Below are 13,444 nucleotides of genomic sequence, written 5' to 3' on the forward strand. Positions count from 1 at the left end.
AGAAATGCATCAACTCGATGGCGCTTGGAACTGTTCTCTCCAGAAGGGAAGGCAAAATCCCTGCGATAAATAAATCAACCGTTGGGTTACGTCTGATCCAGGATCTAATACAAAATTAGGGTTGTTATGTCTGACCCAGGAGCTGGGAAACACTAAAAAACTACCCAAACATTGGGTTGTTACATTTGACCCAGGAGCTGGGTAACACAAAAACTACCCAAACACTGAAAAAATAACCCAAAAAAATGACCCAAAAGGCTCAACCCAGCATTTGGGTTAAAAAAATAGAGTGTACTGTGGAGCATTTGCATTGTGAATTGTGATTAGCCTGGTTGTCCTTACATGTATTTATATGCCATAAATCGATTTATATTTACCAACACTGGTATTTCCTTCTGGAAATGCATATGTAGTCACACATAATCTTTTGCATGTTGTATTCCTAGTATTTATGTAAACTATAAATGAAGGATCATTGCTATGCAAGAAAATCAGAAAAGCACTCTGACTTTGGTCATGCCTTAAAATTCCAGATTTGTTGCGGATTTAGTATCACATAAATGTGGTCTTCGAAGAATACTGATGCCTTTCTTTCTTTGGTGTTTGTTTGTAACTGTACTTAGCGATTACCATTGATTGATTATAGTTATTGAGTTGCTGAATTCTGTTTTCATTTTAAAACTGAACCTCATAATAAGACACTGATGCCCCAAAGTCAAAATGAACTTGAATATAGGTTTGTTTTCCAAAAGAAATAGAAAATATGAAATAATTCCAAAAGATTCCAATTAGAGTTTTTGTTGTAACTTTCCAAACACTGCTTAGATTATAGTGTAGTTTGCATTCTAAGTTTTTTTTTAAATTCATATGGGTCATAAACATTCATAACAAACAACGGTCTCACAAATTAAAGAAAAACAATATATGCAATTTAAATGGACGTTTTTGTGGTTCTAATAAACAGTGCTTTGCAAAAGTATTCACATTTTGTTATGTTGCTGCCTTATGTTAAACTGCTTTAAAGGCACAATATGTCAAAACAAACAAAGGCGTGGTTAGATGACTCCGGGACTGAGTGTGGAGTCATGGGAGTTGTCGTCTTCATCCCCACAGCCGAAGCAATCCGATGGGACTCGGGCAGAAATCATGTTCATGGATGAGCTAATGTAAGATTTTTTTATTAAAATATCCAAAAACCACTAGAACAGTGTTATATATTTTGCTGACTTGTGTACTTACATTATCACAAATTTTTCGAAGAATGTTTCAATCCAGAGAAATAAGCAATTTTAACTAGTGACATGGACCGTGTCCGTAGTGTCATTGTGTCGCCTGCCAATGACGTCATAACCTCTCGATTTCCGGTTTTGTTTTGTAGAAAACATGGAAACACCAAAGACGCTTTAATATGTTGTGTGTTTTAATAGACCGGTGACAACTGCACAGAGTAGCATTATAACAGAACTTTCAAACGTATCTAGTATGATAAAACAGCGCTGCTTTACCCCACATACGCACGACCGGAAGCAGCGGAAGCGGTCGACTGTGGCATAATAAAAGCTCCGCTGCTTTCGAGCCGTGTGTCGCTCTCATTCAGTGGCCTCGTTTCGCTTCGACGGCTTTCAGCCTCGCACTGCTTCATTCTACTACGTTAATAAATCATTAGCTCATCCATGAACATGATTTCTGCCCCAGTCCCATTAGATTGCATCGGCTGTGGGGATGAAGACCACAACTCCCATGATTCCACACTCAGTCACGGTCTTTGTCTCTTTGTTTATTTTGAATACACGCCCTCTAGCTGCGAAAATTACATACTGTGCCTTTAAATGATTTCATTGCATAAGTGCGCTGCTTTGCCCCACACACGCACGACCGGAAGCAGCGGAAGCGGTCGACTGTGGCATAATAAAAGCTCCGCTGCTTTCGAGCCGTGTGTCGCTCTCATTCAGTGGCCTCGTTTCGCTTCGACGGCTTTCAGCCTCGCACTGCTTCATTCTACTACGTTAATAAATCATTAGCTCATCCATGAACATGATTTCTGCCCCAGTCCCATTAGATTGCATCGGCTGTGGGGATGAAGACCACAACTCCCATGATTCCACACTCAGTCACGGTCTTTGTCTCTTTGTTTATTTTGAATACACGCCCTCTAGCTGCGAAAATTACATATTGTGCCTTTAAATGATTTCATTGCATAAGTACTCATACCCTTATCTGAGACAGTTGAAATTTAGCTCAGGAGCATTCATATTGCTTGTAAATGTTACTAAACTTCGAGTGAAGTTAACCTGGGGTATGATTTGGAAAGGCACACGTCATAATAAAAGATCTAACAGCTGAAAATGCATATCAGAGCAAAAACCAAGCCCTGATGTCAAAATAACTGCCTGTAGAGCTCAGAAACAGGCTTGCGTCAAGCCACACATCTGTGGAAGAGTTCAGAAAAAAAATTCTGCTTCATTAAATGGTCACAGAAGCATGTAGTCTCTGTTAACCTTAATGGAAGAAGTTTGAAACAACCAGGACTCTTCCTAGAGCTGGCCTCCTGGCAAAACTGAGCAACTGATGGAGAGGGGCTTTGTTTAGAGTGGTGAACAAGAAGCTGATGGTCATTCTAGTTGAGCTCCATAATCATATGTGGAGATGGGAGTAATCTACAGAAGGACAAACATCACTGCAACACTCCACCGATGCATGCTTTATGCCGGTGTGGCCAAACTCAATCCTCTCCTCAGTGAAGACGCATGAAAACACACTTGGAATTTGAAAAACAGCACCTAAAGGACCCTCAGACTGTGAGAAACAATAATATCTGGTCTGATGAACCTCAATTCCAAGCATCATGTTTGAAGGAAACCAGCTCTGCTCATCACCTGCAGAGTACCATCCCAAAAGTAAAGTGTGCTGGTAGCAGCCAAGCGGCAACCTCCTGCTCTCTCTCGTGAAGCCAACACGGAAGTGACTTGAACTGTAATTCGTCAAACTGGCCGCTAGAGGCTGGCTGCAAAAGGGAGTCAATCCCATAGACTCCCCATGTTAAAATGCCCAACTTTACAGCAAAAAAAAAAACATGTTTACAGCCTGGTTCAAAAATGTTTTGGTCTATATAGCTAATTTTGCCCTTCATGACAACTGTGAGGAGGATTAATTTTTTTTATAACCCATCCGTTTAAATTATATTAAGCCTTAAAGTTCTGCATAATTAAGGGTGTGACCACTTGAGTGACAGGTGGATTGCCGCTGCTGTCACCACCGTCGAGCTAGGTGGGTGTGGTTTCAGCAACCAGCTCCCGCCTCTTTGCCCATTTTCAATTACCTGGGGTGACGCACTGCCAAGATGGCGATGGCTGGCTCCGCCTACTTTAGGCTTCAAAAACGCTCTTTGGAAACCTACGGGTGACGTCATGGACACTACGTCCATGTTTTTATACACTATGTTAGCAGCCTCATGCTGTGGGGCTGTTTTTCAGCGGCAGGGACTGAGGGACTCGTCAGAGTAGATGAAAAGCTCAATGCACCAAAATATTGAGAGAGCCTTAATGAAAACCTAATCCAGAGCATTCAGAACCTCAGACTGGGCAGAAGGTTCACCTTCCAGCAGGACAATAGCCCTAAGCACACAGCAAGTGTGGCTTATAGACAACTCTGTGAATGTCCTTGAGTGGCCCAGCCAGAGCCTGGGATTGAACCCAATCAAATATTTCTGGAGAAACCTGAAAATGTGTGTCTACCCCCATCCATCCTGACAGAGCTTGAGAGCTGAAGAGGCAAGGAGAAGAATGGCAGATAATAGCCAAATGGTGATGAGAAAAGTTTGTCGCATCAAACAAAAAAAGACTTGAGACTGTAAAGGTGCTTCAGCTAAATATTTAGTTAGTATTTATTTAGTATGCAATGTACTTATTTCAGTTTTTTTATTTTTAATACATTTACAAAGTTATGACAGTTTTGTTTTTGCTTTGTCAATATGATGTATGGAGTGTAGATTGGTGTGGAAAAAAGTAATTTAAAGCAGTTTAACATATAAGGCAGCAACATAACAAAACGAATACCTTGAATACTTTCGCAAGGCACTGTGTGTGTGTGTGTGTGGCCTGATCCGTTTAACGTCATCTTGCAGCTTTCCTCGAGGGAGACCAGTACTCAATCCAGCAAATGTTTTAGGAGGTTATTCATTTCATCTGCCTCTCACTGGCTTCTTTCCGTCCTTGGCCTGCTTTAGTAAACAGAATCTGGAGCTCACTGAATCGAGCGTTCAGATGTTAATTGCCGGTCAGTCTTCCTGGACCCGAAAATGTTCAAATCCTTTATAAGCAATGAGAAAACCATTATTATGAGAAATGGTGAGGTTGTGTTCATGCCTATTCTAGTTGTTAAGGGTCTGTAAATGCAAGTGAAGTCACTCGATTCCATTTCAATTGTGTCAAAAATCTTATCATACATAGAAGGCCAATGGCAGCTGTTGGAGACCATACCATACATCATAACTGGAGTATGTTTACATTCCTTGTGTTACATTTTCAGCCAGCCATGAACCATCCTTCAAGATGGTGTAAATCCACTGCAACACAATCAAATTTTAACACAATCAAACTCCTAACATCCTTTATATAAAAAGTGATGTTCATATACGACATCCTTCATATAAAAAGTGATGTTCATATACGACATGGTGTTTAGAGATTGGCAGTCACAGAGTATGTTATGTTCATTAAATATTTAGAAAGGTTCTTTCTGAGTAACTGCCTCAAAGAACTGACTTCTAAATATGTGATCTTAATATATGTTTTACACATTTGATTTTATGCATTTGTGACACATTTGATTCTAAGTAAAATATTCCTTCAATACAACTTACGAAATATGAAGGTCTAAGAACTGTTGACCAGTACAGAAACAAATTTCAGCTTTTCTCTCAACTAAGCAAAATTTAAAAGGCTCATATGATGCGATTTCAAGTTTTCCTTTCTCTTTGGAGTGTTACAAGCAGTTCGTGAATAGATGAGATCCCTAAATTTGCAAAACGTCATATGACCCCTTTAAAGTGATGGTTCACGCAAAAATTTGAATTCTGTCACGATAGTCTCAAACCCATAAAACTGTTGTTTAGAACACCAATTAAGGTATTTTTTTATTCACAATATTTTGTCCATCCTTTTTTTTTTTAAATCATATTTGAGGTGATCAATTTTTTTTTACATTGTAACATCATATAAAGTGATTTTGTCTTTTTAAGTAGAGTTTGATTAAACCGCTCTGTTCATATTTATTACTTTTACAATTTCCTAATGCACTTTTTGAAGCTTTAAAATGTTTATTAAATAGACTTTTTAATGTATGGACAGACATTTATGAGATAACATTAAAAATATCGTCATTTGTGTTCCAAAGATGAACAGAAGTCTTAAGATTTGGATTGACATGTAAACTAACCCTTTAATGGACTTGCAATTTGCCTAAATTTATTGGATGGTTTAAAAGTATAAATGTGAAGCACAAATGTATTTTAAAGCACTTACATAAATATTGTTTGTAAATTGAATTGATCTCTAAATTTGTCCAAATCAGCTTTTTGAGGTGGGACTAATTTTCTTGGAGGATGTGGTTTTGTGTTCCTGTGAGTGTTTTGCTTTGATTTAAAAGTGTCTTATGCTTAGATACATCACATTTGTTCATTTTTAAAGGCCACATTAAATGTTGTGGGTAGAGTTTATTGTATCTGACTGACCTACAGTATTCTGTTAGTTTCCACAACTCCGGAGCTGTTAGTTTTGGGCATATTCACAGTACGTTTCCGGGAATTAGTGGTGAAAAAGAAGACTATTAACAATAAAACAGGCCCCTGTAGGAGGAAGTGAAGGTAGGGTGAGGGTTATCTTACTCTATCATAACCTGCTTCCTGTAGGTGAATACATTGGCACTTGTGAGCTCAGATCTGCTCAAGAAATTATAATTAAACACATTCTTGCGCTCCAAATCACATCCTGTGCTCCCTAAATGAGGCCAACCAAAATATTATGCCTCCGCTTCTTTCGCACCAAAGGGCCCTATCTAGCTGGCTCAAGGAGAGATATTGATTCTTAAGGGAAAGCTTTCTTTACGCAAATCGCTGTGGAAAGGCTTTTTGGCAGAGGGCTGGAGTTAAAAGAGAGTATATGACGGAATGCTACTTGAGTTGGCCTCTTACGGGCCAACTCAACTCAAACTTTTTTTTTTTTTTCCCCTGTCATTAGTCAACATTCCAGACATGCACGTAGGGATACCTTAAGCCAGCTAGCCGTAAAAGGGAAGGAGGGATATGGAAGACTGCAGCTCACTGAGAGTTCCTGATGCACAGGCGAATAAGAGGCTGGCCTCCACATTGTATAGTGCTGCACTCGGCTGTGACAGAAGGGAATGCGTTTATGTTGAATGGAGAAAACAGATTGCCTTTTAAAGAGTTTGACCTGCCGTTCCCCTCGTTCAGCCCACAGTTTCACTCACACACCCAATGTTTACACAGATGCACAGTGTGTATTGTTGGGCATTGGAATACATGTATTTATTCATACACTAATAATGTTGCCATTTCTCTTTTCGGAGGGCTAAAAAAATGCTTTCCTGACCCTGGCTCTGACTTTTGTGACTTGTGTGGGAGTTGTTGCATTTATCACCGCCGTCTTTGAGCCAAAGGGAGAAGAATTGGGAGGCAAACCAAGCACTGCTTGTGAAAGCTCAGGGCCTTTGTTTTCTTCCACGCACCTCTGATCTTTGAAACGTGCTGTGCTGTCGACCTGCGAGGAGAACAGGCCTCGGGACTGACCCGCGAACAGAAGGCCTGGAGCAGGAGGGCCATAAATCTGCTTAAAGTGTGGGTGTATGGCTCTCCAAAAGGAGAATGAGATTTCAGTCTGTGAAACGGCTCACCAGGAAGGTTTTATTCCGATGAGAAAGCCATTCGAAACGGAGCGGGAGAACAGGACTCCGTCGAGTTCCTGCCTGTGACTAATTTCTTTTTCACACTTTCAAATATCATCCATCAATATGTCAGCCTCCCTTCTGTCTGTGAGACACAGTAGTGTGTTGTAGTCAGGCTGACTCGATACCTGTGCCAGGGACTCCTTCACACTCCCACTGGGCACCACATCATATCAGAGCAGTGTGAAACCAGCCATGAGAAAAGGCCTCTTTGATTCGACATCAAACAGTTTTGCTATTACAGTTCATGGACAATTGATATCTATCAGCATATAAAAGATTTTAAAGAATTTCTATGCTGTTCTTTTCCGAATGACAAAAGTGGATTGTGATGGTAGATGGTGCTGAGCTCCAAATAAGGACATAAAATATTGCACTATATTAGAGCCCGACCGATATGGTTTTTTCGGGGCCGATACCGATATTAGGGAGTAAAAAAAGGCTGATATCGATATATCGGGCGATATTCTTTGTGTATATTATAGTACAGTACCAGTCAAAAGTTTGGACACTTTCCCATTCAAGGGTCCAAACATTTGACTGGTACTATATATAGAAGACAGTATATACAAACAGAATATATATACATATATTTTTTGCAATGATCACTCATATGTGGTGATCAAACACTTATGACGTGACAAAGACACATAATGGAGGCAGGGCATTTAACAATTTAACAAACTTTATTATCCGAAATGAGTCTAACATCAGTGCACTGAACAGCAAAGTTGAAGTTTATTCAACTTTAATTCAATTCAATTCCATTCAACTTTATTCCTTTGAAGTTTATTTCACTTCAGAACATTCATTCACGGATTTGCGCTACTTACTACAGAAGTGTGACATAATATACCTCTGTAAATGTAATGTGTATGTTCCCTTGGAACTGGAATCATGGCAGAATTTCATGTGAAGTCCACTTCGCAGGGCACTTACGGTCGAATAAGACAACGCTTGAATGCTGCTGCCTGAACAAGAGACCTCCTTACTGAAGTGAAAGTGTTGACTGGTGTCACTATCTCGCGAACGCGCCGGCGGATCTCCACCAAATTCGGGGGATCCCTTCAGCTTGAGGAGCCCTCTCGAACGCCATCCTCCGCGCATTGGTAGCCCCCCCGGGATCGCTTGATCGGTCGGCGCCGGACTGCAAATTTAACCACCCCTAACTCCCGAACCCCAGGGGCTATCGATGCGGGGGTGGTCTCATTCGAAAGTGGGCCTCTAGACGTACACTCGATTTGCGTTCGAGAGGGTTCCTCGCACTGAAGGGATCCCCTGAATTTGCTGCGGCTTTGCCACGCCGTTATGGAGATATGGCTGTTCAAAGTTTCAATGGTTTTCCATAGACTTAAGCTTTAAAGCGTTTCATCCAGTAGCAAACAATGGAGCGCGCTCTGCTGGTCAAACTAAGTAATTGCACCATTTCAAGCATGCAATCGGCGCTATATGTTCTGTAAAAAAAAAATTCATATCGGCACCCCAGGGGCTATCGATGCGGGGGTGGTCTCATTCGAAAGTGGGCCTCTAGACGTAAACTCGATTTGCGTTCGAGAGGGTTCCTCGCACTGAAGGGATCCCCTGAATTTGCTGCGGCTTCGCCACGCCATTATGGAGATATGGCTGTTCAAATTTTCAATGGTTTTCCATAGACTTAAGCTTTAAAGCGTTTCATCCAGTAGCAAACAATGGAGCGCGCTCTGCTGGACAAACTAAGTAATTGCACCATTTCAAGCATTCTATCTGCGTTATATGTTCTGTAAAAAAAATTTCACATCGGCAGCATATTTGGCGATACCGATATATTGGCGACAGGCTCAATAGATAGATAATATCGGCCGATAATATCGGCAAAACTATATATCGGTCGGGCTCTGCATTATATTGAAAGTAATACTGATAATCTTCTCAATGCTAGAGCTCTGAAATCTGAAAATTGTGCTTAAGAATCATTTGTATGGCTCACAAGTACCTTAAACGTTTGGTTTTCTGTGATGTATTCTATGTTGTTGTTGCAATCACATCTAGCTCGTTAACCAGACTGGCTGAAATGGTCTTGAAAGCTCCTTTAAAAGTTTGTTGAAAACCAGTATGGAGTAATGTTTTGTGTGGTATGCCATAGTTTCCAGCAAAAGTGTGTTCATTAATTTATGGAGTTAAATTACATTGTTTTTATACTTTCCAGCTTGTTGAACTGTTTTCTTTGAAATATTTTTGTGAAGAAAACCTTTTGTAAACCTGTTAACGAACAATGAAAAAATAACCATCAAAGATAAAAATACCTAGCTAAAAATGAATTATTCTTTGGTGGAATGCAGAAAAAAACTGCATATACTGCCCTGAATAGTTCTCTTCTATCAAATCCACCTATCTTGTGCTAAAGATGTTTGAAAATGATATAAAATGTTTTAAAATAAAATAATAAAAAATAGTAATAAAAATAGAACAAATTATTTATTATTTTAATCAATCACCTCAACTGTTTTTTGGAGAAACAGGGTTTGCAGGTTTTGTCTTGAAAAGCCAGTGTATATGACAAAGCCTAATTTAAAATTTTCGACTTTGATTTCTAAGCCTGGAAAAGTCATGTCAAATTAATATACATTGAATATGAATTTTCTAGCTAGGCCAATCTCTAAAATGTTTTATTGCATAGAAATTGAGTAAAAAATATATATATATTTTAAAAAAACATAATCCTTTAAAAAAAAAAATCAGTAATCACAAACAATTGAAAACATCTTTTAAACTAATTTGATGAAAATAGTAAAAACAATCAGTTCTTAAAACTTCAAGAATCCTGAAATTTTCTGTGATGTATTCTATGTTGTTGTTGCAATCACATCTAGCTCGTTAACCAGACTGGCTGAAATGGTCTTGAAAGCTCCTTTAAAAGTTTGTTGAAAACCAGTATGGAGTAATGTTTTGTGTAGTATGCCATAGTTTCCAGCAAAAGTGTGTTCATTAATTTATGGAGTTAAATTACATTGTTTTTATACTTTCCAGCTTGTTGAACTGTTTTCTTTGAAATATTTTTGTGAAGAAAACCTTTTGCAAACCTGTTAACGAACAATGAAAAAATAACCATCAAAGATAAAAAATACCTAGCTAAAAATGAATTATTCTTTGGTGGAATGCAGAAAAAAACTGCATATACTGCCCTGAATAGTTCTCTTCTATCAAATCCACCTATCTTGTGCTAAAGATGTTTGAAAATGATATAAAATGTTTTAAAATAAAATAATAAAAAAATAGTAATAAAAATAGAACAAATTATTTATTATTTTAATCAATCACCTCAACTGTTTTTTGGAGAAACAGGGTTTGCAGGTTTTGTCTTGAAAAGCCAGTGTATATGACAAAGCCTAATTTTAAATTTTCGACTTTGATTTCTAAGCCTGGAAAAGTCATGTCAAATTAATATACATTGAATATGAATTTTCTAGCTAGGCCAATCTCTAAAATGTTTTATTGCATAGAAATTGAGTAAAAAATATATATATATTTTAAAAAAACATAATCCTTTAAAAAAAAAAATCAGTAATCACAAACAATTGAAAACATCTTTTAAACTAATTTGATGAAAATAGTAAAAACAATCAGTTCTTAAAACTTCAAGAATCCTGAAAGGTTAATTATTTTAATTTTAATTATGTTAGTTGCTTGTTTCAATCTATGGACACTCTCTCCTTCCGCACATTATTTTGGCAGATTCCAGATTCTCAAATAGTTGTATCTCGGACAAATATTGTCCTATCCTAACAACAACAACAAAAAAGCTTATTTATGGAAAGCTTATTTATTCAGCTTTTTGAAATAAATCTCAATTTTAAAAAATTGACCCTTATGACTGGTTTTGTGGTCCATGGACATACATATGTAACTAATGTGGCGAACAACCTTGTCACATCGGGTCTACACCATACCCGCTGATTTTGATCTGTTCCTCATATTAACCTGACATATGGCTTCAGATGACTTCCTAATGTTTTTTTCAGACTCATCCACTGTCATTCAGAGGATCTCTTTCATCAGATTGAGGATTTAATTTGTTGAGATGGATTTGGAAATGATTAAGTGTTGGACGGACGTCTGACAGTGAGATAAAACACTCTTCCTCTTCATTTATCCGAGTGATGGCTGCAATTACAGGCATGGTGGTTTTTTTTAGAGAAAATATCTAAAACGTAATATCCTTCATGCGTTATGACTGCATGTAGAAATCTGTTTCTCAAACGTTTCACCACAAGATCTTCTTAAGCCCGGTTTTGTGGCAGCTAAATGGATCCAATATCTGGCATTAGCCTTACGTAAACGGCTATTAGAGTGACTCGCACAGCTTTGAGAGGAACCAGCATGGACAGTATTTGCAGACTCTGACCTTTCTAACCTCAGAGGAGCCACCAACTGAGGAGCACACAAACAGTGCAGTCCAGTAGCAGAGTTACGCCAGCAAGACATGGCTGGCTGACGGGACTGCGGTTAAAATTTCCCCACAGACATAAACACAGTGACACTATCAATTTCCTGCATTGGGTCTTTTAACAAGAGTAAGCAGGCCTGTGTGTGAGGGGGAAGCCTCACTCTGCTCAGCCAGGCCAAGACTCCTGAAGGCTTTGTCTAATCTCTAGTATTAGTTGAATGCACTGAAGCGTTCATTTTACTTCAGTGCAACAGCCAGTATACAAGACCCCAGCATAGTGAACTGTTGAATACGATTGAGGATTTTTTTTAGAACAGAAAAGCTTAGAGCAGGTATGAAGACAAATTGCGGCTGACTTTTTTTCCTATTTTTGAAATGACTTCTCAAACAAAAAGAAAGTAGGGCGACACTTGATTTTGTCCATCGGGAATTGACTGGATTGTAGAAAGTGTTGTTGTTTGCCGTTTTCTCGGTCATTTCATGCGAGTGACAAGATGAGGAGAGATTGTCCATTTTGATTCCATGGTCACTTTCCAATCTCAAGGCTACAGCTCTGTCCATACTTTTTCAACTCGACATTTTGTTTCATCAGCTAACATTTTTGCCAGTAATTTCAGAGGGAGGAGGACAATTGTAGAAATGTGTTTTCATGTGTTTTCAGATGCTCTATAATGACAATTATTATCATCATCTTGTTCTCTGTAGGTCCTCCACGTGTAGCAGAGAAGGTAGCTCACCAACAGACCGTCAGAATTGGACGTACCATGAAACTTCAGTGTCCTGTGGAGGGCGATCCGCCACCCCTCATCATGTGGACCAAAGACGGTCGAAACATCCACAGCGGTTGGATGCGCTTCAGGGTCCTTCAGCAAACCCTCCGCATTAAAGAGGTGGAGGCAGAGGATGCTGGGACTTTCATTTGTAAAGCCACCAATGGTTTTGGTAGCGTCAACATTAACTACACCCTCATCGTCATCGGTAAGTTTTACGAAACCTCTTAAAATGAATGCTTATCTTGACAACAGTGGGTCTCATGCACTAATAATTGCTTGGATAACTTCTACCAAATTCGCAACATGTTCTTGACCTTGTTCTAATATTACTGAATTGAAAGTATTCTAAATGAGTGACCACGTGCTCAAGGTTAGTAAATTGCATAAAAAATGCCAGGACATCTCCATATCCAAAAGGCTTATCACACAACCTTTTCTTCACAACCCTTCGTCACGCTCAGCAAGATCCTCGAGCAATTGTGCAAAACCAGTTCAAACACAATACATATCTTTTATACAGACCCAGATTACACACCTTTCATTATCCAGCTGTAAATACATGTATCTACGTCAGGCCCGGTTCCGGAATCAAGCCACTGATGGTGGAAGCTTTGCAGCGTGTACTTGGCCTTTGGTCCTCTAAGCATGAAACCAAAGTTTTTATACAAATTCTGAATGGAATATATATAGCTTAGAAAGCACTAGGGGTGCTCCGATTGATCGGCTACCGATCACTATCGGCCGATAATCACTTTGGGATGATTAATGCGCGGTCTCTAAAAAGGCCGATCTCAAGCTGATGACGCTGCCGTGAGAAGGTTTGGCAGTCTCTGTCCGGCGTGGGTGAAATAATTATAATAGGGATGCACCGATATGAAAATTTTGGCCGATACCGATAACCGATTATTCTTTATTTTTGAAAGCCGATAACCGATATGTTGGCCGATAAATCTATATCCAAATTATATACTTTTTGAGAGCCTGATTACAAAAAAGGTCTCATCATTAAAAGCCACATCCCAAACACTTCAACATAAGCAGCCTAGTTTGAACGGTGTACGTTTTAAAAATATTTTTACTCTCCCATTACCAAATTTAGTCATAAAAAAGTCTTACAAATAAATAAAATAATGCATAAATAATGCAAACAAGTCACTGGACATCATTACACGTGTAAAGAATCAAAATGAATGCGCCACAGATCAATAAAACAGAATAGCCTCTGCACGGACAATAATTAAATGATTTTAATTACTAAACCATACTGTTGATGAAAATAATAAGAGAA

At 38.9% G+C, this 13,444-nt stretch overlaps 1 protein-coding gene across 1 annotated transcript in view; it reads left to right on the plus strand.

Annotated features, from left to right (window-relative positions):
* The window catches only part of LOC107591876 (fibroblast growth factor receptor like 1), a 77,093-nt gene that overhangs the window by 28,842 nt on the left and 34,807 nt on the right, over positions 1 to 13,444 (plus strand). The window contains exon 3 of the mRNA XM_016281147.1: positions 12,089 to 12,361. Within this exon, the coding sequence (XP_016136633.1) occupies positions 12,089 to 12,361 (273 nt within the window). The remainder of the gene's footprint in view (positions 1 to 12,088; positions 12,362 to 13,444) is intronic.

Source organism: Sinocyclocheilus grahami, unplaced genomic scaffold (genome assembly GCF_001515645.1).
Source record: "Sinocyclocheilus grahami isolate Dianchi unplaced genomic scaffold, SAMN03320097.WGS_v1.1 scaffold147.1, whole genome shotgun sequence".
Classification (NCBI taxonomy): domain Eukaryota; kingdom Metazoa; phylum Chordata; class Actinopteri; order Cypriniformes; family Cyprinidae; genus Sinocyclocheilus; species Sinocyclocheilus grahami.